The sequence below is a fragment of the Tetrao urogallus genome (assembly GCF_951394365.1).
Source record: "Tetrao urogallus genome assembly, chromosome: 8".
Lineage (NCBI taxonomy): Eukaryota > Metazoa > Chordata > Aves > Galliformes > Phasianidae > Tetrao > Tetrao urogallus.
Genome location: NC_136821.1, coordinates 17,998,177 through 18,025,816, shown reverse-complemented (window position 1 = coordinate 18,025,816; position 27,640 = coordinate 17,998,177). Strand labels below are relative to the sequence as shown.

General features: G+C 36.2%; 1 protein-coding gene across 1 annotated transcript in view; it reads left to right on the top strand.

Moving 5' to 3' along the window:
• Positions 1–27,640, top strand: part of STK39 (serine/threonine kinase 39) — a gene marked incomplete at its 3' end in the record, with an annotated part of 86,270 nt that overhangs the window by 41,821 nt on the left and 16,809 nt on the right. Inside the window, exons 11-15 of the mRNA XM_079539193.1 lie at positions 9,338–9,460; positions 9,560–9,592; positions 10,951–11,018; positions 24,425–24,477; positions 26,407–26,475. Of these exons, the coding sequence (XP_079395319.1) occupies positions 9,338–9,460; positions 9,560–9,592; positions 10,951–11,018; positions 24,425–24,477; positions 26,407–26,475 (346 nt within the window). The remainder of the gene's footprint in view (positions 1–9,337; positions 9,461–9,559; positions 9,593–10,950; positions 11,019–24,424; positions 24,478–26,406; positions 26,476–27,640) is intronic.

Sequence of the window (27,640 nt, the reverse complement as noted above, 5' to 3'; positions counted from 1 at the left end):
CATGTTGACAGGTTCCCATCTTGTCTTCAGTCTGTGCACCTTTACGATCAGCGTTAATTCCCTCTTTTCCTGTCACCTCTTTTACTGAAAGAATTGGGGTGTAATTGATGTTACCAAAGGATGAAGAGGCAAAGTGCTGGTTACTCCCACGCTTGGGAAGTTTCATGTGCCAGGTCAGGTGATGGTAAGCATATGTTCCTAGCTTATGTCAGTTGTTTTGGAAACTTGAGCTTATTTTTTTCCTTAACTATAGAGATTTAGTGTTGTTGTGTGGTTTTTTTTTCTTTGGTGTGTTTCACTATTCTTGAATCCAAAAACTTCTATACTTCTGTATGCTAGAAAAGCTACTTGAGATGCTATTTTGAAATGTAGCTTTTCCCTGCCATTGCAAAAGTTATTTGAAGTAATGACGATAAATATTTGAGTGTAATTGGTGTCATAAATAGGGAAGTGTTCTAAAGTGTAAAATTTAACAGCATGGTCTTTGTAATAATAATTTTCTGAATTAAAATCTTAGAGCCTTTCGATACAGGTTGGAAAGGTACTATCACAAGGAACAATCCTGTAAACACTTGTGCCTTTATGTAGAATCATTTCCTCTCCAGTGTGTCCAACAATTGTTGACTGGGGGGTATTTTAACCTTAGTTTGAGGTATGCTGCCAGACCACTGCTAATTTCTTTCACCTTGATTTTCTTCAAAATTTCACTAAAATTCAAGAGAAAATGAATCAGCTTTCTTGGAATAGGTGGAGCATTTAGTTCAGCAGCCCTAAGGAGCACCATCTTGTTTTTTGAACTGATATTTGTTTTGCATTTCCTGCAGCCATGGCTGTCATGTGTATGCTATACCTATTAACTAATTTTCTGCCACAGAAGTGGTAACCATCTTGGAATAGAGAGCAGAGCATGCAGGAAGTCTGCTGCTGGTCAGTGTGTCTTGAGGTGAATGTCTGCCTCTGGAAGAGGGAGAATTCTGCAAGGACTTTCTTTTCTTTGTCTCACAGTAAAATCTTGGCTCTTACGAGAATAGGATGCAGTAAATGAAAAACATGTATAGATAACCAAGTTGTCCTGCTTGCTCTCTAGGGTGTATGGGATTGTGTGTATCTTGCATACATACTAGCAGATGTAGCTGAATGGCATCAGTGTAGAATAAGACAAAATTTTGTCCCTAGAAAAAGCTAAGCTATCTGACTTCATGGGATGTAATATTTCCAGAAGAATATTTTCAGTAAAATTTCCAGAATTTAGTTAAAATTATCTACAGAATGAAATTTACTTATTTAATATGCAAGTGGAAAGGTTAGTACAGCATTGACTATTATGTAGCTAGAAGTTAATGATCGTGATTACAGTTCCACAAAGACTTCTTTAGGTGTGAAGTGAGTCACATCTGCACATTTGCCTCCCTATAAGAATTTAGGAACAAATTGCTTTTATGATCTAAGTTACCTGTATATCGAGCATGATAAACTTCCTTCTGTGAAACTGAAATGTTTAATGCGTGTTAGGGCTATGAATTTTACGTACACTAATGCATCTTGCTTACTGTATGTTCGGGTTACCTTTTCTCTTTTTTGAGTAAAAGATATAAATCTGACTAGAATCCCACCCCAAACACTCAGTTATCATAGAGACTTCAGTAGGAATAGCTTAAATAATTGAAATACTGGAAAAATCAGTATGATTAGTTCAGTAATCTTTCTATTGAATGAGAAATAAGATGAGATGCATGAAATTACTCTTACTAAACACACTAATTTTATATGTGATGTAGATGATGCACTGTGCCATGTTTGTAATGCAGTAGTTTTTTATGCATGTATGCACTGGTATCTCATGGCGTGTCATTTTTGTTTTCAAAAAATTAGATTCTGGAATGAAATACTAAATGTGTAAGTGGGCCAAGTTCTTTGCTGATTTGAGGAGCTGTGAATAAGGAAGTAGAGATCTTAACATTCAGAAAATATTCATTCCTTTCCTTGTCCCATTGCAACAATTAACTTGTGAAGAGACTGCAGAAGGAAAAGAATTAGAGATGAATAATAGGTTCCTCTTTCCCCAGCTTCTCTAATGCCTACTTTCAGCAACTACATCAGTGCTTAGAAGACAACTTTTTTTTTTTTATTTTCTTGTGTTGTACCTTGGTTTTTATCATGCTTTGGGGAATGTAGGCAGTTTCTGCATTCTGTTGCTGGAGATCTCTCTGGAACGCAATTTTTGAACAAATTTTTGATGATCAGAATTTGTGGTTACCATGTTCAATTGCTTAAGCATTCTGTGTCCTGGAAAGCTTATGAATATTATTGTGTGTTAGGAATATTTATCTGTATCCTCCTTTAAGAGGATGAGGACAAATATCTTTGCCAACATAATTTTATTCTGTCTTTGTGACTCTAATGTATACTGGAATAACCACTTACTAGCAGCAAGGGTGTAAACAATAATAATTTGATATTTAATGTTTTTGTGGTAGTCATTTCTTTTCACTCATTATTCAAGCATGCTTTGTTCAGCTGGTGTTCATATCGTCTCTTTTAAAGCTGTGGTGATTTTGATGGTGGCTTGTAAGTTTTTCTTCATACAAACTGTTTTTAGTTACAGTCCTGAACTGCTTCTCTGGGTGCAGTTTAAGTGCCAGTCATTCAAATTCTTTTTTTTTTTTTTTTTTTTTTTTTTTACTCCCTATGTGCTCCTTCCAATTTGTGAAATCTGTTTTCTAATACATGTTAATTTGTCTTTGTTAGGCTCAAGGCTTTTGTTGTTCTCTTTGTTAGCAAAAGTTATGAATTAGTGTAGTTCTATTCTGGAAAGAGCATTTAGGTTTTTTTAACAATAAAACTCAAATTAGAATTGCACATGTTTTTACTTGTTTTTGCTTCCCTCTGAATTATTTACTGAGAGAGATAATCCTTGCATAAAGAGCCATCAATGCTGTGTATTTTGACTAAAGCTGTCAGAGAAATTGCCATTGTTTAGCTACTGCATTCCTTGCAAATAAGGAATGCAACATTGCTTATTTTTGTAGGGATATAAAATTTGTTTTGGTTCATTGTTCTGTCTCAGATTTACTTTGTGAACATGGATAAATCACTGCATTTGTTGGTTTATTTCTTTCCTTTTGTAAAATGAGAGGTTTGCACCGAGATAAGGCAAATAGAATGTTCTGAACTGTTGTAACGCTGTCATCATAGGGGCTAAATACAAATATGCTTGCTTTTATCAGTCTTGCAATAGAGAAAATCCAAATACTTAAAATATTCCAAATGCAACCCCTGCAGCGTACTCTTGCTAGGACCAGCGTTAAGGTTGTTGTTGTTATTCACCTTTTTTTCCACATTGAGGTTAATGTACTAAAGCAGTATGTTATCTGAGGTTGGTTGGTACTTGTGGATGTGAAAGGCTTTATCATAGTCCCTTTGACCACACTGAAAGAAAGATCACCTGCATCACAATCTCAGAAAAGTGTTGCAACTACTTAGTGGTGATGGAAGAATCTATTAATGGTTTAAAGCTATTCTGCTTTGCACGTGAAAGTTGCAAACAAGTGTTGGTCTTGTCCAAAGAGCCAATGCTTTGCTGAGGAATGGAATGTGATTTGTTCCAATCAGATGGTAAGTGATCTCTCACTAGTTTTCTTACAGGATAGCATAAGGAGGTCTGTTTTAAGTGATACTAGCCTGGAAACAAAGTTAATTTTTGAGGTGGTGGATGTAGAAGGGGGGGGTGGGGAAAAAGAATAAAACAGTCTGGAAGAGAATGAGAATATGGAGAAATTCAAACTACCCACAGTCCAATGGCAGATGACAGTTGAAGACAAGCATCCATTCTCATACTGCTGAACTTCTCTGTGAATTTCACCAATGACATGGATGACTGGAAAGTTGAACTATAGTCCACTGACCATTTCAGACTTGCATAGGTCTACAAAGGTGTCTTCTCTCCAGCAGATTGAATCATGAATTTGTAATTGTGATAGAAACTGCAGATATGTTCCTAATACTTCCATTCCCACCTTCTCTCCCCTCACCCCAAAGAACAGGAGTTTAACACAGTACAGATGAAGAATATATTGTATATATAGTTCATGTGAATGAAATGCCACACTTGATTTTTATAAGATAAAATCAGATGATCTTGATCTGATCTCTAAAGGGTGAAGTATCATTGAATCTCATTAAAAATGTTGATAAATAGGGCACACAATATGGATTTATTTGTTGATTATTGCGTGGTATACTTTGAGGCAGTACTCAATTTATGTTTTCAAATTATACTCATTTTGGATACTGAATTTCTTTTGTCCCATCTTCAGGCTATTTTTTACCTCCCAGGATATACCAGAAGAAGATGCTTCATCTCACATACACTTGACATTGTTCACTCACACTGGTTTACCTGTAGCAGTTTATTTTGAGAAGAGTATGTAATGCTTGTTTAAGATTACCTCCAACATGCATTTCAGAAAAAATACTTCTGTAGAGAAGAAGCTGGTAGTCAAATTCTGTCAGAAATACAAGAGATTGTTTAAGTAGAATTTTTAGATGGCCTGTGAGGCATTCATCATGTTCCACTGTCTGTGATTTTGGGTAGGGTATCCTTGATATTTGAAAATATCTTGGTGTTATTGCTGCCAGTATGTGTGATCTCCTTAGATCTTAGATCTGCAGCTGCTACAACCATTTTTCCATATATTCTTGCAGTGACCCAGAAAGATTATTGTGAAAGAACAGATGAATATGTTGTACATGGGTGAACACAGCTTTCTATAGCTATATATTTTATACACTTCAGATAACAGTCAAGTGTTCTGTTGCCCATCAGGTTCCCACAAGCTCTTGTAATCACTCCTGTTTTGGCCCACCACAGTGTTTTTAAATGAACTTTTACAAGCTGCAGAATTTCAAAGAAGCTTATGCTGCTCACTACCTAGGGAAAGAATCCAAGCTTTACCACAGAGGATTGCAGTTTGATAGGAGAAAATAGATGACCTTTCCCTCCTCTCCCCTGATGGGCCATGCTATAATGTTTTTGGTGCAGATGCACACCTGTGGCACAGATCCCTGCTGTTGTACTGTGCAATGTGAATGTTTTACAGGCTACAGTTAGTACATATATGTCTAACTATTCTTCATCAAAATGTTTCTGTCTATTACACACCTGTTTTTGTAGACTGAATGTAAATGGTCTTCTTCTGGATGACTCATGACAGTACAAGAGGAAGTGGCCTCAAGTTGTGCCAGGGAGGTTCAGGTTGGATGTTTGGAAGAATTTTCTCTCAAAAAGAGTGGTGAGGTATTGAAACAGGCTGCCAGGGAAGTGGTGGAGTTGTTATCCCTGGAGATGTTTCAGAAGAGAGTAGATGTAGTACTTAGGGACACAGTTTAGTAGGCAATATTGGTGCTAGGTGAGTGGTTGGATTAGATGGACTTGGAGAGCTTTTCCGATCTTAATAATACTAATAACAAAACTTTGTGTGATTGTCATCTAGAAAAAATACATAGGTTGCTCTGAAAGAAATGCCACCTATTTATTTCCATGGAAACTTCTGCAGATACTTATACTGTTTGGCCTCCATAAGTGTTCAGCAAGCATCAGGGAATGTCAACGGGTGCAATTTTTTTCCATGCAGGGGAAATCAGCTGTGCTTATTCTGTTGTACGTACAATGGGAATAAATAGGAAGTGCTAATTTTAGAGCAGCCTGCATAGATAGGTATGTCCTTATTACTTTTGGGAATTTACAATGCTTTCTTAGCACAGATGATATTGAACTGTTGTCTGAAGTTCATTCAAATAGGGACAACTACTGAAAATGGTATTTCAGTTTCTCATATTGTGCCAGCTATAATGCCTGTGCCAGCTAAATTCAGGAGCTGATTTGGTTGGAAGCTAGCAGTGCTCCCTACTAATTCTTTGATTGGGTCTTTTGCTCTGAGAGCGTAAATGAAAGCATGAAGTGTTCTGGTATGTCACAATGTGCTTCATTGTAAGGGGTGAAAGTAGACAATTTTGAGAATCCTGAGGCAATCCCAGTTTCTTTCCACTGCCTCCCTGCTTAAACAGCCATTAATGTTTGACATCAAGTAGGGCTATTTCAATTTGTGAATCTTGCAGAGAATTTGTTCAGAAAATAAAAAAGTCAGTGTTTCTCCAGGAGTGATAACTAGAATCTTCTCAGTGTGCAGCCACATAGGTGCCAGGAGATGTAGGATTGTGCAGCCCTGGTGGATGTCCTAGGACTATCCATTGACACAGTGTGATAAACTACTAGATTATCTCAACTGCGTTACTGCCTTATTTTTCATCCTGTAAGATGTTTCTCTGGCTGCTCCATATTCAAAGCCTAAAAAGCTTTGCGTACTGTAAATTTTATTCCTTTACTTTTTGCAGTGTGTTTTATTTCTTTGCTGTTTTTAAAATGCAAGTTGAGGATGGTAAAATGATAGCATTCTCCTAAAATACTTCGATGTTATTACTTATATGCATTTTAAAAAATGTGCTCTGAAAAATGCACTGAAAATCTGAAAAGATACTGGTATTAAAGAGCTGATGATAAGTATGTATTACAACGTAAACTTAGTATCATTCCATTAGATATGTGATATTAGTGATATAGGTTTATGATGGAGGAAAGAGGGAATTGATTTGAGATCTGAATAGATCGAATATTTTGCTATAGCAGAAAGTACGATTTTCTTTGAATGTGTGTCCTCGTGGGAAAGAGTCTGGATGAAAGACAAGTCTAGACTGTTTTTCTGCCTTCAGACACCTTTCAAGAAAATCATTTCTTCTAACATAGTATTTTATTTTGAAGTAACTTTCTTTTCTTTGAGCCATTTGTTTATTGCTTATTAAAAGGCAATCTATTTAAAAGCTTGAAATGCGATCCATCTTCATCAGTAAGCTTTTTCCTGTGACTCTGCCAGCATCATTAAGCTACATTAACATTATTCTACTTAGAACAAGTTTCCAGAACAACTGAAAATGGATGCACAAGAGATTTTGGTTAGTGCAAGTAGACCGTGAATGTCTCTAAATTACTCTATTCTATCTGGAAAAGCTTGTTTTTGCTTGTGGCTTATATCTTTCTGTAAGTTTGCATGTAGTTGTTGGGATGTTGTGCTGTTATGTGCGTGCTGTTAAACAGAAGCCTACATCAGGATTGCTCCTGGTAGGACAATCAGTAATTGCAAGAACCATGTGAATTGCCTGCTGCCTTCCCTTGCATCTGTGATAATTCCTGATGATGTAGACAGTAAGAGCCCATTTACTGTGCAGCTGGAGGTGGGAGCAGTGCATTAGAAGCCTGGTTTGAGAAACAGGGATGGTAGTACAGAATTTGTCCTTAAGTGACTGAGTATTCCCCTAATATCCTATGTTTTTTTCATCTTGGTTACAGAGGAGTGCAAAATACAGAGAAACTGAGTAGGGTACTTTTCATGGATTCTATAGGGGAGAAAAGTGAAGGGGCAGTATTGTAAGGACAGAGGAAGGTGACTATGGAAAGGTAGTGAGACACTGGAAGCTTCACCCTGTTCTCTAGTTGAGGCTTATATATGAAGTGAAGGAAGAGGGTTAAAGAGTGTAGGTGGAGACACAAATATATCTGCTTGCGTATGTACAAGATTTTGAAAGAGGGCCCTTGCATTCAGACTCCTGCTTTTGTATTGTAAGTCCAACTATTTCCACTTTGCATTGCTCCAAATCCAGTAGAGAAATAGCCATCTATTTTTCTCTGTTCTATCAAAAGAAGATTGAGAAGGATTACATTAATATCCATGTCACATTTTTCTAGAGGGTCAAAATTCTAGTGCCCTATGCTGTTTTCATGCTGCCTGTATTTTGCCAGAGTTCTATCTAATAGAATTTAGAAGAAGCTGCAGTCTTTCACATGCTGTGTGTTTTCACACATTGTGGCCTGTAGCAACTGGAGGCATTTAGAATAAGGTTAGTATCAGTTTATTTTCTATTTTTAGTTTATTTCTATTTTTGTTAAGTTGGGGAAAAAATCCAGTAATATTTTAGTCAGAAATCAGACTTTTTTAAAAAACATATTCTTTACCATTTTGAGAGAGAGCTGCGCTACCAACTATCAAAGGTATCCAACTAGTGTTGGACACCTCATCAGAGCAAGTTAAATCCTTGTGCTGAAGTATGCTGAGCATGACATCAGAATGGACAGGAATCTGTGAAAAGAAATTTGAATCAATTTGAACCAGGCAATTTTTGACAGTATCCCCAGTAACATACAGGATATGTAGAGTTTTGAGTTAATACCATTTAGTTCATATTGCAACTTCATTTTAAAGTTAGTTTATTAGGTGTCTTTTCCAATAATTCTTCGTGGCCTACAGCTGCTTTTTTATTTCTGCCATGTTAGTTCTTCCTTCTGTTGGCTGTGAACACTTAGTATTCCTCTTTCTCATGCCAGTGTATTGAGTAAATCATTTTTTTTCTACTTGAAAAGAATATGCTTTAAACCTTTCGAATTAATAGTGTAAGGAAGCTTACCTGTATGAGTGTTTGAAGTGGAGCAGTATGAACTGTATTTAGTATCTTGGTTCAGTGATGTACAATAATTAGAGAAGCACCATTGGCACTTCTGATTATTGTGTTGTGCTTTCAGCGATCTTACGAGTCTCATTAATTCATGACAACGTGTGGCGAGAATTGCTGGATGTTCTTCTATTTTGCTCAGTCTGATCAGGATCCTGGGAAAACAAGCATGTTGTCAGGCTCAGAAAAAGCAAAATGGCAACTGAATTTGAATCTCAATCTTTGTTGCTTATGAGGCTTCTGATCTACTGATTAATCTACAGATGTTTTCCGAGTTAGTTTAGTGTGGTACATGTCTGCCTACCTTTTCACTCTGCATACGCCTACCTTGTATTTAAAGGGAGAATTTTACTTATAAACTACCCTCAGTGCCTTTTACACATTTCAAAGCTTTTTAGCAGAACAAATAAAGTTGTCAAGACCTGTATTCCAAGTACAACCTTGTTTGTGTAGCCTCTGCTTCCTTGAATTACTGCCTTGAAATGATTTAGTTTGTACTAAGCAGTTGTCATCTACTTGAGCTTGTTCTGAAGCAGCTGTAAAATGTATCCTACCTCCACCTCCATTTTCCTATGTGAATTCTGTTGAACTAGTGGGAAGAATTAACCCATGCAATGACTGACCCTTGGTGTTAGAAATTATTCCAGTGTGCCAGGGAGTCCTCCAGTAAATTTAAAAAAGAATATAGAATAAAAATAATGAAGAGCTACTGATTAACCAGAACACAATTGAAAACTTAAAATGTCTATTTAATGGAGAACGCTTAATATTTTGGTAGGTTAGACGAGTGCCTGGTTCCAGTGGTCACCTCCACAAAACAGAAGATGGAGACTGGGAATGGAGTGATGATGAAATGGATGAAAAGAGTGAAGAAGGCAAAGCTGCTGTTTCTCAGGAGAAGGTAGCTTTTATTTGTGTCAAGACAGGCAGTTTGCAAGATGTTCTGTCTTAATTGTTAGTATTTCTGAATCTTTAATTCTTCACCTCATTTGTTTTCTAGTCACGAAGAGTTAAAGAAGAGGAGAACACAGAGGTAAAAATGTATCTTCCAGGTTTTTTTCTTTTGAGTGAAGGGATTTCTCTTTCAATTTCTCTCATTAAAAATGTGAATTGAAGGGAGAGTGTTAGTTTGATTCTGCAGCCTTGTATGGCAAGTACTGATGAAGACAGAGCTCCATGCAGCTGGGCCTGTAGAAATTAATTTGAGTACACATTGAATAAAATAGATAGGAAATTCAAAGTGATGTTATTTTCCTGCCCAAAGAACTGGTTAAGATAAGTAATTTGTCCGTTTTTAATGAATCTTCTCAACTGGATCACACTAATTGCTGCCTTTTTTCAGAGTGATAATAGCTCTTCTGGAGTAGCTGAAAGATCTCCAAATAATATTTCATTGTCAGGACACATATCACAGTGTCTAGCTTGTAATTAAAACTCTTAATGCCATATGAAGTAAAATAGATCAGTACAATGGCATAGTGGATTAACTCAGAGTAATAAAATTCCATTCTGAGAGCATAGGAAGCATCAATGCTGTAAATAATGGCTTAAGTTGATTGGCTTTCAGCAGAAGGGTTTTTCTATCTAAAAATGCCTGTTCCATGGGTGGGTGATGCTTGCCAGTTCACCTGCTTTTTTTTTTTTTTTTTTTTTTTTTTTTTTTTTTTTTTTTTAGAGGCTCTGGTTTTCATTGGTCTCACGGAAATCTGCACAAAGAGTAATGGTTTCCTGCTAGATTTGGTTCTGTTACCTCCTATGATGTGCCTTATGTGCTTCAGCACCTGTACAAGTTGCCAGTCAGGGCTGAGATGTCTTGGGGCCCATACTCTGTTCCTCATGCTTCTGTTTTTTTCATAAAGCTTGGGGATTCCACACTAAAATTTCCTCTGTGATTTCAAATCAATCTGTATTGGACAGAGTAACACAGTGTGAGGTAGGAGTGATAGCGTGAAAGATGCGTATGATTTTTCAGTGGAAGACATTCCCCAAGCTGTGAAACCTGCTTTGTTACACTGCTAGTTCTTAGCAGATGGATAGATGTAAGACTTGATTATGATCCAAAATAGTTATACAGAAATAATGGGTATAGTAGCTTGTTACTCTGCGTGTGTGTTATTTAAAAGGTTACTGGAGTTTTGATACAAGGTGGATTAAAAGCTCTTCTGATCAGTTCTTTAATATAGGCTTTGTCATTTATATCTCTGTAATTTAAATCCAGGAGTTTACTGCTATCAACTATATTTTAGACTGTTATTGAAAATGTTTAAAAGGTTTTTGAGAGTTAGGGGATGTGTGAAATATTCTCACATTGGACTGTTAGTATAGCAAGTACTTCAGGATTTTTTTTCTTTGGCACCCATAATAATGCTTTTGGTTTTTTTTCTTTAATAGTCTCAGCCTGCTATTAGTGATGAATATAGTGAAGTACCATGTGCAGTGAATCTTGTCTTGAGATTAAGGTAAGAGGTGCTTCTATTTATTTTAACGTTTCTTGTAAGGTGACTTTATTATTCTTGATTTCCTTCGTTACTTTAATAATATTAACATAAAATAAGTGTTAACCTCTTTAATCTCCTGGTATGGCCAATATGAGTAGTATTTCTGTGACTAATTGCTGTCTTTTAATTGCTTACTGAAATAGAGTAAAATGAAAAGCAGAATATGAACGTGGGCTTCAGGCTAAATGTACCCTTCATTAAGTATTTTCTTTCTTTTTTCCTTTTGCAATGCAGGATCACAGTGAGAGATTTTTAATGAGTTTCTTTCACACTTCAGCAGTCAGTCTCTGACAGAAATAAACCATAGCTGTATTACAAGTTGCCTACTTGCAGTTTTTCACTGGCAAGTTTGATCAGCCACTCTAGAGAAATGATGGATATTTTAGAAAATGGATACAAAAATGTTGTCTGACTTAAATTTATACATTTTGTCAAAATAAGGCACCTTTTGTCAAAATCCATTTAAAGCTAGGAGCTGGTAATGCTTAATTATGCAGTTTAATTCTTGTGTAAGAAGTATATTTGTCTTGAAAAACTTGATGGCTCTTTCTACATTTATAGCTATGTTCCTTCAATGGCTAATTTGGTTAAAAAAACTTATTGCCACTTCTTTAAAATTCATTTTTGTCTCCTTGTGTTGACAAGAAACAACAGTCTCTCACAGACATCCTAAACGCTTCTATGAGTGAAAGTAAATGTTATTTTTATGCTTATAAAAGGATAAAAAGACAAGTAGAGAAATATTTACAGAACTCTGGCCAGTATGTTAGCAGAAAATAGCAGATTATTGCACAGCAAGTGGCTTTAAAACAGTAACCTTAAGTACTGTTGATAATCACAAGAAATATCTGTAAAGAATGACTGCCAAGTTCCAAAATCTATTATCTCCCTTTTTTTTTTTTTTAAACTACTTTTCTAGTGACAGCTGCAAAAAAATTGGCTGCCAAAGGTTGTTTACTGTAGGGAGTAGTAATAAATTTTATTGTAGGGAGAGAAAAGACTTCAAGATTACTTGGAATCGGTTTACTTGTCCCATTTACATAACAGCCCAGTTTATGCTATCAATATTCTTTTTCATCTTTCTGCTGAATACAGGTAGATGAAACTATTTACAAAACAGACCAATTTACACTACCACGTGTGGAAGTAATAGTGAGATGCTTGGGTATTTTTAAACTATGCTGAAACCTGTAGAGTGATGAGCTTCTATCCTGTTACCTGCAGTGCTGGCATATCTAAAAGCCAAAAATTTTAGCACAGTCCAACGCCAGGGATTGTGTTTTTTTTTTTTTTTCCCTGTAGCTCTTAAGCTACAGAAACCAGACTTTCCAAACACTTTATGTGCTAGGAACTGAAGAGTTTCCCTTAAACAAAATAATCATGAACAGGAGATGCCTTCTGGGGTCTGGGAGCACTCTTGGTTGTTTCTTGGAAAAAAAAAAAAAAGAAAATCTGATGCGTAATTTTGCAGAGTGAATTTTTGCTAATATAAGCTGACCTATATTCTGGAGGATATGCTTTGCAATGCACGTTCCTGGCCCCATGAGAGCTCTGGCTGTGTCCTGCCTCAGTGGTAGGAGGTGGGTGAAATCCTACATCTTTGAGATTTTATCTGAATTTCCTTCTGATGGGAAACCTGAACATATGAAAAGGATCAGAGTTGGCATACAATGTGTGGGGGGCGGGTGGCATTACATCCATTTAAAAGTTATGCCTTATTTGGCCTTAAAGTAGGCACGTTAATAGTGGGCCTGGCAGTAAGCGTTGCACCTAAGTAGAGAACTGAGATTGGGGGTAGGTATGTCAGCGGTGGGCTAACTTAGGAAATCATCTATGGAAAAAGTTCTACGAAAACAGTGATTGTGGTAACAGAACGGTGGGCGTAGATTAGTATTCTTCTTCCCCAGCCCTAAGGAGTCCCAGTATTTGAATCTTACCACTTCGCTAATTAAAGGACAATGGGGGGGGGTTGAGGCTGGCATCCCAGTGACATATTGACAAACCTGTATCACTCCAGTTAATGTAAGTGACAAGTTACGCAAACAGCGTTTTCAGAATACAGCAGGGTTTAGCATTGTTACTGCTTAAACTATAACTGTAAACTTTTCCACTAATTGAACTGTTGTTTGTTTTTCGTTATTGCAAGGGTAACAGGAGGCATTATTTCATTAAAAAATAAACAAAAAAACTCTGGAAAATAAACTCCCTGTAATGTAAGATATAATCTGGAAGGCCCTCAGTCATGGTCAGTCAGTCCTGGATTAGCCTCTTTCTGCATTCCAGCTATCCTGATCCTACAGCTATTGCAGGGTGAATGAGCTTATGTTTATGGTAGTTGTATATGGGGAAAGACGCTGCGGGCCCCTACATGGTGTTCTTAGTTATAGTTACTGAGCAACCCTTTTTTGAGCATCTGAAAGTAAAATACTGCCAGTTTTGGCATTTGGTAGTTGATAAAATTCGGATTGCTGGCTTGCTTTTTGTCATGCAGCATTCTCTCAGAATTGTAATGCAGAAAATAGCTAATGTATTCACAGGGATTTCTGCATTTATCCACTTCCAGTGCAGACTTTAAACTGTTTTGTTGATGTATTTTGGCGAATTGATCATTAAGTCATATAGCTGATAGAGACTTGAGCACATCAGAGGACTTTTATGGGATTTGTTTCACAACTTATGGTTCATTTTAACATGTTATGATACAAGTTAGCTACAGTATGTGGATAGAAACAATTTCCTGTGATGCTTCATCAACTACCATTATATAGCTTTTTAAGTATGGCTTGATATTCAGATAAACATTGTGAACATTAGATGCCAAATCTGAAGACTCAAAACTTAGTGCATCATCCAAAATGTTGGAAGCTTTTTCTTTTAAAATAATTTGCTTGAGGCAATAAAGTTATATGAACTGCTGCAGCTTGATGAGTTCAGAACACTGGTTTAGTATGCTTTGAACTATGGCTTAAAAAAATAAGTACTGATACGGGTAAAAATGTAAATACCAGCAAAATACAAGACAAATGACTTGACTGATGGTGGAGGAGATGTGAGGAGGAAGGGGACTAAATGGTGAGAGAAGGTTCAAGAAGGTTTCATCTCAATGCTGCTTTCCTTTTGTTTCCCTAAAGACAAGGTAAGGTGACATCAGCAAAAAGTGAGCATCTTGAATATGAGTGAACTCCTCCTGTGTGATGAGGGCTGGCTGGGCTAGGATGTGAGGGACAGGGCATTTTTCCCAGGGTTCTTGGGCAAGAAAGGAATGGTGGGGAAGTAAACTGATGACACTCTAGTGTTGCTGACTCCTTTTGGCATGGGTGCTATCTCAGTTGGAGAGAGTTTGTGATGGAATACAATGTGACCATTTAGGGCCTTGTGGGAGAAGGAACTGCTCCTTTATTTTTCTCTTTGGAAAGATGAGGAGACGTGAGGCCTAAAAAAAAATCAAATGTTAAATGATGATGATAATAGTATGGAAAAAAATGCGAAATGATGTTCTAATGAAGGTTAATAACATATACAGAAATTGAAAATGACCTTCCCAAAGGAGGAAATCTGGCAGAAGAATTAGTGCACTTCAGTAATTCTTTTGCTGGATGATCAAGTTTTGACATTATTTCCAAAGCAGCAGAGTTGGACTGAAATAGTAATTGAGTAGGGAATGCCAAATTAGTACCACCAGCATCTCTTTAGTGTAAACGTTGTGTTATAGGTAAGAAGCACAATCTGAATCCTGAGATAATTTTTAAAGAATCCCATAGTGCTGTTTGTAGGAGTGGTGACATTTAATTCTGTTGTCTGGGTAATTTCCAACTTGAATATCTGATTTTTTTTCTACCCGTAACTTATATTTAATACCTTTACAATTGGGAAGGTATTTGTTTCAGTGAGGCTAACTTAGAGAAATATTTTCCCTTGTCAGAGTTCTTGTGACATAGCTGAATTTCAGGCACATTGTGACCAAGTGATACTAGCTTCACTTGCATTTTCAGTTGGAGATGGCATTTTTTTCCAATTTATTTTCTATCTTTTCCAGTATTGTGTCTTGAAGTACTTTGCCCCAGAAATTAAATTAGCGGCAGTGTTTTAGGTAGTACAGAGCAAAGCTTGTGAAAGGCCTCCATCCTCATTAATTTAAGGGACTGTGCTTGAATTTTGTAATGAATTGAAGAAACAGGCTCTCAGTTTTTGTCTGATCTGTTGCCATGTGTATAACTATGACGTGATCTGTCTAAGCTATAGTTATGTTATATGTTGGTGCTTCTTTATCCTTTGCTTCACAGAGGAACAGGCATTCGGTGTTGGGGAGGAACGAAATCTGCAGTCCAGTTTCTTTCTTGTGAGGCTGCATGTGTTCCATGTCATGTCTCTCATCAGAGGATCCTGGCAGGAGCTCTGTAAAGAGGCTGAAGACAATTCTGTGACTGGGGAGACATGGTAGAAAGGAGATATCACCACCCTTGAAATTTCCAGTCTAACCACCTGGTTTGGGAAGGTCACTATCTGAGGATTTGACTATTTAGATTAATAACAGAGACATTTCACGTTAAATTAGGAGACTTGTTAATGGTTAATAGGTAAGAATTGCAAATTATCTGAAGCAATCTAAGATGGTTAAATTAGCTCCTTTGACAGGAAGATAATTTACTGACTGTAATTTAGAATGTCCAAGGACCTAATTTAATACAGCTCCTGCGCACCAGATGAATTAAACCAGAGGAAGAACAAAAGGGGCAAATAGAAATTTTTTTACTTTGAAGCACTGGCAAATGGGATAGTTGAGTTAAAATCTCATATCTTACTTAAAATAGTGTGCAGAGAAAATGCTAAGGCAGCCATTCTGATAGTTTGTGTTGTTTACAGATAAGTGTATTTTTAACAAAAATATTAACGAAGCTGATTTATTACACTGTGCAAATCTTTGCTTTCCTGCAACTTTTGTAGTATGTGCGTTTTTTATCAATTCTTGCCCGTCAGGCCTTATCTCAGAAGTTAAAGAGAGAATCATCAAGGATAATCAAAGGCTTGAAGAGGAGTAATTCCATAAACACTGAAGGGAGTCATCTATATTTATACAGAAAAATATATGATGTGTGGAACACAATGGCATAAAGCCTGTGAGATGGGATTGGTTATTCACTTTCTCAATGCAGAAACTGGAGGAATGTGAGAAAAATGGCTGCTGAAAGGCGGAAAAAAAAGTCACAATGTAGTTAAACTTTGGAACTCCTTGCCCCAAGATGTAGAAGAGAAATTCATGAGACCTATGAAATGCTTGGAAATGACATGAATGTGGGGCAGTTGCTAAATGACAAATGCTTTGTGGCTGGGACAGCAGTTGCAGGAAACATTGTCATGTCCCATTTTTATAGTGTTTCTTAGGCACCCACCCTGGCTGCTGCCAAAAATACGGCACTTGCATGCAGATACCTCCTAGAGCTGTGCTTAGTATTGAAGTTTGAAGCTTAATTTTTAGGAACAAAGTATCTAATTAAGCAAAACCTTGAATCTGTTCTGGCAAGATCTGGAATGACTTTGATAATTAACTCTGCATAATCAAAATTTTTCAATTATTTGTTATTTGATGGTGCACTTTCTGGCTTTTCTAGTGTTTAAACTTTTACGCTCCCCTGGTTTGCAAGAAGGGGGACTGATGTGTGTTCTACACCAAAGGTTAGGCATTCTTCATTATTTTTGTTTATTTAGAATGGTTTCTGTTCTCTGGTGTATTTAATGACAAAATTCACAGACTAACTCCCAGCTGCGTGGTGGATTTATGACTGGAAAGCAACAGTGCTACACTACAAGATGGAAATGAATCCAGTAACAAAACTGTAGAATTCCTGAAATAACTGTACCTCTGATAACACTACTGAGTGCTCTCCTATATGACGTTTTGTCATCACCTCTACAGCATTTGCCCTCCCTCAGGCTGCTGTGTGAATATGGTTACTGAAGTGAATTTTATTTTCACAGTATGGAGGACTTGATTTAAATAGCTCGTTTAATCTTGAGTAAATCATGACTGAAATCAGTAAGCAGGAACCTTTGATTAAACTATAGATTCTAATTTTGTTTTCCATGTTTACCTCTATATCCTTCAGAGCTTGCTCATTGTAAATGGTGCGTTTCTTATTCACAATTTAAGAATGCTTTTATGCCTTGCTATATTTTTACTGAAAATTGAACACCGAGAAATGTTTCAGTTAACAACCACATCTAAAACTTAGCTTATATACAATCACTTAATAGATAATGTTTTTATTAAAAAAAGTTTGTATTTACAATTGTTTATTATTGAACCAAGGAATGTTTTTGTTTTTCTTATCAAATGTAGGTTATCAAGATTTGCATGTCTAAATATTTAGATGGCAGGGAATTTAAGTGTTTAATCTGCATAGTTGTCGTTGTAAATTTTGTGGGCGATTAATTGCATGTGATGTTGCTGAGGCTAATTTAAAAACCAGTAGAACTTTTTATTTATTTCATTTTGTCTTTTTACTGTATATGCAAAGTTTATTTTTGATTTTCCGCATCCGAGAAACTTCTCAAGTTTCAGTGAATGAGTTTTCATATTCCTCATTTGAATGCACTGCATCTGGCCATGAACTAAAAACCTCAAGTAATATAGGGAAAAAGTGCCACTATACAACAATTGTCGTTTTGAAGTTTTTGGGAAATTGCTATTCAGTGCATTTCAACCAGTTAACAAACATTGATGCTTTTCACAAATTAAAACTTACCATGGCTTAAAAAAGTGACAATTCTTTTTATTTTAATGAATGAGCAATTTTAGGGGAAAACTTAACAAATGTTGCCCACTCTGCAGTAATAAAACTGAGACCTCTAGCCATTTCCATCTGCTCATATGAGAGCAGATAGGAAGTGTGAGGGTCCAAAAAGATGATGTAAGTGAATGCTTCGTTTCATCACAAATAGGTCATAGGAACATAGAATCATAGCGTGGCCTGAGTTGAAAATGACCTCAAGGATCATCTAGTTTCATCCTTCCTGCCTTAGGCAGGGTTGCCAACTGCTAACCAGGCTGCCCGGAGCCACATCCAGCCTTGACTGGTAATGCTTGTTTCACTAAGTAAAAGTTAAATGTGCAAGGACCTAAGTAGAGAAATGTAAAACTGAGAAATGAGATTTAAAAACAAATTAAAAAAACACCTCATCTAGTGTTTACTGTTTGACTTAGCTTGGAATAAATCATAGAATATAATAAGGAATTGAAATTGAAGGGATTATAACTTTGCTTTGATTTAGGTTCTGGCAGCAGCAGCTGCAGAAGGAGGAAAAACCCAATTTAAAAGCATGTTTAGGTATATAAATAAATAGCTTTAAGATTTCTGTGTCGAGGAATGAAGATTTTGGGCTGTGTATCGCAGACAGAGGAAGGACCAATGTTCATATGCAGCTTCTAAAATTGCAAACACTTTTGCAGAGCTGCTGTGTTATTTTGATGTCTACTAGAGCTTTCTCGTCTTTTTCTATCACAGAAGTCTTAAAGACTTACGTAACTTGAGTCTGGTCAGCTCTGACTAAAATCATAGTAAAGTTTTCTTCTGCTGGAGTAGTTGACTGTCTGGGAGCTGTGGGCCATGTTCTGAACTGATCATGTTGCAACCCATACAAGTAACTTGGTGACTTCCAGTGGTGATGAACACATCCCTTTCCTGGGTGGTTGGTGGCAAGCAGAATTTTTAGTAGCTGTTGTCTCATTCCAAAATCATAATAATCAAATGACAGTGCTTGATTATGGCACCGGCTGCTTTTCAGCCTCGAAATCATGGTTTCGCTGTGTTTTACCATCCCTATTACTGCTGCCACTTGAAATAGAATAGCTTACAAATATATTCTTCATTTCTCAGATTTCTTCTTTTATGTAAGAGCATGTAAACATCATTAAATGGTAGTGGCAACGTTTTTATTAACTTCTGCTAACCGTATTTCCTTCTTCTGATAGAGTATATGGACAGGAATAAGTTGTAAACTCATAAGTTTCTTGAAAGCCACTGAAGTATGTGGTAAAGTTTAAATGGACATCAGAGGGTAGGTATTAGTAAGATATCAACCTGAAATAGGGAGATTTTTAGTCCCATTCTGGTTGCTGGCAATCTGGAAACTGGCAGACTTTAGTCATTTGTTCTGCTGCTACTGAAAGTTTAAAAAAAAAAAAAAAAAAGAGTCCTTCCATTTAATCTGGAACTTAACTGAAGTCATTAGAAATAAGCTGAAAAGAACCATCTCTCTTCACAGTGCTGAATAGATACAATGTGCTCCTGAGAGTGCGGTGGTGTGTAGTGGAGGAGCCTGGATATTGATTAGTAAATGGTAGCTGAGCATGGCAGTGTTAAACAGAAAGGGATTTATGTAATCATGCGGTGAATCCTCAGGAGGCTAATACTTCTTTACAGTAAATACTCTCTTCTATTGTATTTATGTGATCCAGTAGGAGATTTAAAGTTCTAATTTGCAAAATTAGCTTAACAAATAGACTTCCTTTTATTAGCTCATTGGTTATTGTTCTGCTGGATTCTGGGTACATTAAGCACGTGAAAGTGAGAAATGAATGACAAATAGTTGTGAAAAGGAAGATGACCTTTTAAATTTGAATACCAATTGGCAGGGCCAAACAATACACCCTCCTTCCCCTCTCCATTTGAATAACAAAGGAAAACATGGAAACAAAATTCTTCTTTAAAAAAAAAAGCCTGTAAATTGTTGTCTTTTGGGCTTTTCCTGCAATTGCAATTCTTGCATTGTACACGCAAAGATCTTGCCCCAGAGACGTGTAATGGAGATCAAATGGGTACATCTCCAGAGTGTACAGCCTAGCTCTCACTCTGATTAGACAGCTCCATTATTACATGAATTTCTGTTGTTGTTTTTCTTCGTTCAGTCTAAATGAACTGGTCATTTAAATGCTTCTGCCGTTTTAATTACAGTGGCAACTGCAATGAGGCAGTGCAAATGCTGTACTGCTTGCCCTTTTTTTTTCCTAAGCTGAATTGCTTTTTTACTGCCAGCATAACTTAGTTTGCTTCCATGTTAGTTTTAATGCAGCTCAAATAATTTTGGAGGAGAAAAGCACCTGCAAGGCTAAACTTTGTATAAATATGTTTTTTTTCAGCAAGAGATGCAGAGACAACATGTATGCTGTTACACAGACATGCGCACACCGTTCTTTTGGATTACATTAAGTTTTTAAAAATTGTTTCATGAAGAACTGTACACAGTTTTCTTGAATCTCACTTATGTGATTTACATCGCATTTTGAAGGACAGAAGACATACCAACATTTAACATCTCCAGTTTACAGTGGTATCGTTACACAAATGTGAGTTCTTAATCTCACACATTAGGCAATATTTCATCAGTGTACATCTATCAAGTGCGTGGAATGCTTAATATAGCAGGAGTTAGACTATCAAGCAGTCATTTCTAAGTCTGTATCTTGAAATGTGGATGCCTGAAATCTCTCTTCTCTTCTTAGGACTTGTCCAGTACAACCATGTCAATCTAGGCAGCTGTTTATTCTCTAATCTTGGTCTTGGTGAACATAAGCATCGTTACGCAAATAATTTCTTTTTAAACAGGCTTTTCTAACAGGCAGGATGGGACTATGTAATGAAGTTGGCTCATGGTTTTTTTTTCTGGTTCTTTGATGAAGCCTTACTTCCTAGAAAATCAGAAAACAGCTCTAGCAATCTTTATGTGCACATCAAGTGACCCAAAACCTCACCGTGTTTTTTTTTCATCAGGAGATACACTTTTTTTAAGGTGCAAAATTTTAAATTCTAAAATGACGTAGCAAGGAAGGTGTCCAGCAAAATGTCTTAACAATGCTGATTTGGGTGTTGCTCTTATTTAAAGCAGATTAGTCCTGTTGGAACTGACTGCATAGTTAAAAACAACATATAGGAAAAGAATAAAATGCAGTGTGCTAAAATGCACAAAAATATTTAGAACTTACTACTCTTTTAAAGAGATGGGATGTCTGTATCCTTGATAATCAAGGATATGAGTCTATAATGGCACAAAGCAAGGAGCATATAAGAGGTATTACAAGGGATGGCAAAAAGGTCTGAGTTTGCAATTTTAGATAGAAATAGATGTTTTTCACAAATGCATTAGAGAAACTAGGGACCATTAAGAAATGATGAAGAAGATAAAATTATTAATCATGAAGATATAGGTGACTTTCTTCAAATCCACTTTCTGTTTAGTAGTAATAAAGCCGGTGTGTGCTGCTGCATGATAAGGCTGTAATGGATGTAAGTGGGGGGAAAAAAAGAACTGATGAACAAATGAAACGGTACTTGGAAACTGCATGCAAATAAATCAGTAAACCCAAACAGCTGTCACCAAAGAGTAGCAAGGGAACTAGAAGACTAATTTGGAGTAACAGTGACTGACTAGAACCAGAGAAGAGTCTGAAAACTGGAGAACACGGCGAACAGCTTTTAGGGGATAAATCAAGTGCATCTTCTGTTTGGTAGATAAATACATAATGGAATCAGTAATTTATGGAAATCAATAAATGTCTGGAAGATAATGGAACCATAAGCAAAAAAGCTTTTAGCAATTTATCTTGACAAACCTCCTTTGTTTCATTTCCTGAATTATAGTATACAATTAAACAGAAAGCAGCAACTAAATTTAAAATAGTTGAGTATAAAAGTGGAGGTGGCAAAGTTGGCCTGAGTTTTCTTGAATTTTCACCTTCACTTTAATAAACAAATTTGACTCATAACTTCTATTTGGGACATTTTGCAATTTAAAAACAAAATAAAACTCACTTCCTCATTTTCATCTTTCTTTAGGAAACAGTCTGTATTGGGAGCAGCTGATGTAACATTGCTATGTTGGTCTGTTAGAAAATGGGTAATTTTTGTGAGAGTTCATAATGAGTTGGTGCCTTTTTATGTGGTGAATGTTTTATGGGAGATTTGGGGAAAGGCAATCTGAGAGCCTAATGAACTAGTTTCTAAGTAGTTGTCTGGAAGAGTGCTAAATCTACAGAAGTCATTCTCAGCTGTGAAAAAAGATATGCGGGCTGGAGCAATTCAGTGTAGCTGCTAATAAGCAAAACTTCCTGATTTCTTTCTGCAGAAGTGTGAAAAAAGTTGTTATTCCTTTGATTTGTTTCTTCAAAAGTGTATGCAGGGAGAGGGTATGCAAGTCTGAACCGAGTCCCACATTCAGCCAAAACAGCTTTTTTATTTTATTTTGGAGAAGTAGTCTGAATTTCTGTGAAACTTCCCCTTTTTTGAAAGCAGCAGTTTAATAAGCTCATTAGATGTGATAAATTTCAGCAGAGGGGAGCGATGTGCCAAAAGGGAGCTCAGAGATGGGTCATATGTGGCTTGTTTCTAGACAGGAAGCCATCCAGGGCTTTTGGAAGGTGGGGGCTGGAGAATTGAGATTCATACTAATTCTTTCTTCAATAACAATAGACTAAGTGCATCATTCCATATAATGGCAGCAGATTTTACAACAGAAGTAAATGAGCCTAGTAAATCTGTACCAGTCTAGCTGCATTATCCACAGCTTGTATTAACACACTTAAATCCCATAGCTTTTTAGAGTAGAATTTTGGGAACCTGAAACTCCTTCAGCTTTGAAGCATTCAGTATGTTCAGTAAATGAGTACTCTTCATTTTAAACACTGCATGTGGCATACTTATTTTTCAGGCTTTGCTATATTGCTTTTGTCTATGTTGCCAATCACTGGTTTTTGTTTTCCTGCATGTTGCTGCTTTTTGACTCTAATATTTTTGTAAGTATTTAGCAAGTGATAATAGCTCTTAAGACACAGCTGGGTATTGGATTTAGTTTTCCCACAGCAAGACTTCATGGCGTGGTATGCTGAAATCTGAGCTTGCTTACAGTTCTCCTCCTTGCTGGGGAGAAGAATAATGGACTGCAAAATGCATTCTGTTGCTATTAGCTTTTCAAGTGGATTTAACAATTCATTGGAAAAAGCATGCTATAGCAATTAAGTTCATCCCTATGCTCAGTCAAATTGCCATTTCCAAAAACAAGATGCATGTCTGTTTAGTGAAGAGGCTAATATTTTGTAGATGGTAGAAATTATTAACTAAAATTGAAATGGAAAATGTGCAAGAGGTGGTGGTTTCGAGCACAATATGAAATTATAAAGGAATTCTTTGAGTTGGGTAGTAAGTCCCTTATGGCTGTGTCATGTGCTTATCTGCTTAAAGTGCTCTCAGGAACAAACATGAAGGCAGAAAACCTTTGGTTTTCATGCTGTGCTGCTTATTTTATATGTATGAAGAACCTCCCTGTTGAGAGAATGGTGGTCAGTATGTGAAGTTATTCATTTCATAACAGCTTTATAGATGCTATGCATCAAGAACTGCTTTTCAGTCTCTTAAGTGAGCTGCTCTGTGTGTATTTGATCTCCAATAGAAGGCTTTAAAAAAATGAATGTTTTGGTACTCTTGGAGTAATCTTGCAGAAGGGTGATATGTGCCAGTCAGACTGTACTGAACTGTTAGAGCCAGTATAGCAGAGTGTCTCTTGAAGATGGAAAAGAAAATATTAATAGAGGATTCGGTTTCATCCTTTAGGTTCTTCAGATGTTTTACAGCCTAAGACTTTCTGTTGATTTTCACCAAAACATTGCCATGAAAACGTGGTGAAGCCTCCTGTCAGGATGTGTTGGGAAAGCAGTATTTTTCAAGTTGAGGAAAGTCTTTGCTGCTGATGCTGTTTGTATTGTCTAGATAGAGGGCCTGAGTAGTTGTCACTGAAACTAGTCTGTTATTTTTTTTATGCTATGTTCTATGCTAATTTCATATAGTTTTAGTATTGAATAAAAGAGATTATCATGAATACAAATCATTAGGTGAGAAATAGCAGAAATCTAGCAATTCTAAGTAGCGCAGGTGGATGTAAAAGTTATTGGGCATTTCCTTCAGACAATATCAAAGATGAGATTCTCAGCAGCTGTTGCTGACCTGCCTGATCTGGAGTGGGAGCAACAGGCAAGGGCCTGGCCCTTGGACACAGCGACTGTTGTAGCCAAAATTTATATCCCACTGCAAATGGTCTCCTGGCTAGGCTCATGCAACTATTTGCATCCATTTTTACTAATCATGGTTCTTCATTAAAATACATAAATAAATCTATTTTCTAGTTATGTTAAAAAAAAAAAAAGTTTTTTAAACTTTTTTTTTTTTGTTTCTTACATGTGCCCGCTAGTTGAGGTAATACTAGAACATAAAACTGCGTACTCCTCACATATTTAAAAGCAATTTGCTTACAAAGTTGAAAATTGTTAGTTTGAATAAGCTTTTCTTCATTAAATTTTAATGTATGCACTGAATGTTTTTCAGAAACTCCAGAAAAGAACTTAATGATATACGCTTTGAGTTTACTCCAGGCAGAGGTAAGGCTCTTTCAATTGAATTATTTGTTTATTGTTCAGAAGGGTTTTTCAGAAATCGATTTGTACTTCTGGTTAATATAAGCTATCTCTCTGATGTGTTCCCTAGTATGCAGAGCTTCATATTGGAGTTAACTTGAACAAGAACGTGAGATGTGTGTAAATTCTGGTGGCTAGGTTGCATAATGTACCGCGTATGTTTTTCTCTACAGTATACTTTATCAATTTCATGTCTTACTCAAGTGATCTATGTGGTATGTAAGATCTTGTATCATGATATTTATTGCTTTAGGATTTACTTTTTTTTTCTTTTTTTTACATTTGGAGAACATAACAAGAAATGGCATAGGGTAGCTATGAAAATATATGTGGTGATAGTGGTAATATTTGAGTTTCTTTGCCCTATGTAATAAAAAGTTCTGTTAAAATATATGGGGTATACACCATTTTTCAGATGTCTTCAGTTGGCAATTGAATTGCATTTGTAGCTTACGTCTCATCAGCAGAAATAAATTCTGGCACTGAAATTTAGGATTCCACTTGTAGAAGCTTGTAGAACTCTGGCTTTCCAGTGCTAAGAGTTTTAAGAAGTCATAAAATTTATTTTTATTTGAAGGATACCAGGTATTATTGCAATAAAATACGCAAGGGGATGATATGTTGAGAAAGAAGGGTATCATCCTTGTTACATAGCAACCCTTTAAGCTGTGAACATAGTTCATTTTTTTTTTTCCAGAAGTCAATATACGCTATACTTAGAATAGTCTTTACACAGAGCTTCCACTTAAAAAAAAAAAAAAAAAAAAAAAATCCAAATTGGAACAGGCATCTTTTTTTTCCCTGTATATCATATTCTCTATCTTATGCAGTAGTTTGTGGGTATATTCTGTTGTCTACTTGCATGTCTCATGAATTTTGGAAATGAGTAATAATAAGAAAAATTTCTTTACTCAGTTGGGCACAGAGCATGCTGATTTAGTTGCTATTGAAAAAATTACTTAAATACTCACTAAGCAGTTACATAAGCTATGCAAAAATCTGTACTTGGTTGAAAAATGCAGGGTATATCATAAAGTACATGAGGACTATTCCTAACAGTTACTGAGATTGCCAATATTCTCACCCTCAAATCTCTACAGAAATTCTAACTCACTCAGTGACACTGTTTTTTCGTCTGTGTTTTACTTGAGGAGTTTATGTAAATGTTCAGCTGCCTCAAAACATGGACTCCATGTAGACACTTTGCATTCATGTCATGTTTAGTTGATACCTTGGTGGAACATAGGCTTGTTCTTGCTGTTTCCCACTTACTCTAAGCCTTCCAAATACTTTATGCAATAATTGTCCAGTAGCTATTAGTAGGCATGGAGACTTGGGAATTAAGCTTCTCAGTTGCAGCAGTCAATATCCATCCAGAGCTCTGAATCTTCTGGGTCACCATACATAAAGCCTGTTCTGAGCTCAGAGCTCAAAGAAAATAAGGACTGTGTGACTCCCTTGCCTCATTGTTAACAAACAGGAAAACCTGATATTACACTTCTCTATCTAGATATACAGTAGAGAAGATGGAGGCACAAGTGAAAATGCCCCAGAACAGTTTATTTTCTTGGTTGTGAAAATACTGAAATTGTAAACCACTAAGAGTACCTATTCTTAAGAATAGAGAAGATATGCTAGTGACGTGGAAAGGTCTGTATGGTATTTGTAATCAATAAAATCATCACAGCATTTTGCTGTGTAGAAGCTGCTAAGTTGTAATCTTGTAAAATTGTGGTCCTTTTTTTCTCCCTCCTAATGAACAATAACACTGAATTTAAGTCTGCAACTTATGGGTGTTTTGAAACTAAAATATAATTTTGTTATATTGCTTTGGGTGATTGATACTTTTTGTTCTTGTTCTGGATTTTCATACTTACTTCACCTTTTGGACAGACACAGCAGATGGTGTTTCTCAGGAGCTGTTCTCTGCAGGCCTGGTTGATGGCCACGATGTAGTTATAGGTAAATTACATTTTTCTTTGCAATTATGCTCTTGTGACAAGTTTGTGTTAAATGAATGTGAAAAAATGCATTCTCTGTTGTTGGTTGTTACACAGTTTTCTTTGTCCTAATTTTGCTTCCATGAATGCGTAGTTTGTTCAACAAACCAGTTTTGATACCAGTTGAAGAATTGTGTTTTGGAAGTTGGATCTCTTCACTGATTTAAAAGGAGTAATATAACAAATCTCCTGTAGGACCATTTAGAATTCAATGATTGATCATTTCTACACTAACTTATTTTTTTTGTTTAACAATAAAATGATTTTGGAGTGGGATTATTCAAAGTATGCTTTGGAACCCTGATATTATATATCATGTTATTTTAAATTAAGTATCATGTAGAGTTCACAGAAATAAAAGCATACTAGAATTCAGAATCTGGGCAAAATTGTGTTTAAAGATAATTGGAAATATTTTCTTGCAGTTGAGAGGAAAGATACTTCTCTATTTTTCTATTCTGTGTTTCAGTGACTTTTATTTTTTAAAGCAATTCTCTGTTGACAAATATGATTAATTTCTTAAGTATTCTTTTCCCTGCAGTTGCAACTCTTCTTGTGGTTGTTCAGTGCCTCTAGAAATATAGTTGCCAAAATCAGAGCTTTTTAATAGATGATAAGCATGTGAGAGCTGGAGAAATACCAGTAGCTTGATCTTTGTGTTGCAGTTGTAAAAGTTCCTATCAGTTGGTTTAGATATCTTTACCAAACAAATCTGTGAATTCTAAAAACCAACCAACTCCTTTTTTTTTTTTTAAAAAAAAAAAAAAAAAAAAAAAGGAAGTTTCTGCAGCATTGGATTATGCAGGTGAAGATTTGAAGGACCTGGCCACATCTGTTTACAAGAAATTGAGCACATTTTGAGCTGTCACCTCCTCTATAGCAGTACAGTCTTGAAAAATATTTCACTTCCTTAGTTTAAAGCAGTAAGTCGTATAAAAGAACAGATGGTGCTGAAAATGCAAATCCTCTTACAAAATTCATTTTCTTTGTAAAATGATTTTGCCACCTTGTTCACTCCAAATTGAAAGGTTTATAATCTCCTTGACTATGAATAGCAGAGATGAGTTTGGTTAACCTTCTTCACCAGATCTGATTCTTACAGGCTGAAAGCAGCTGATAAATTATCT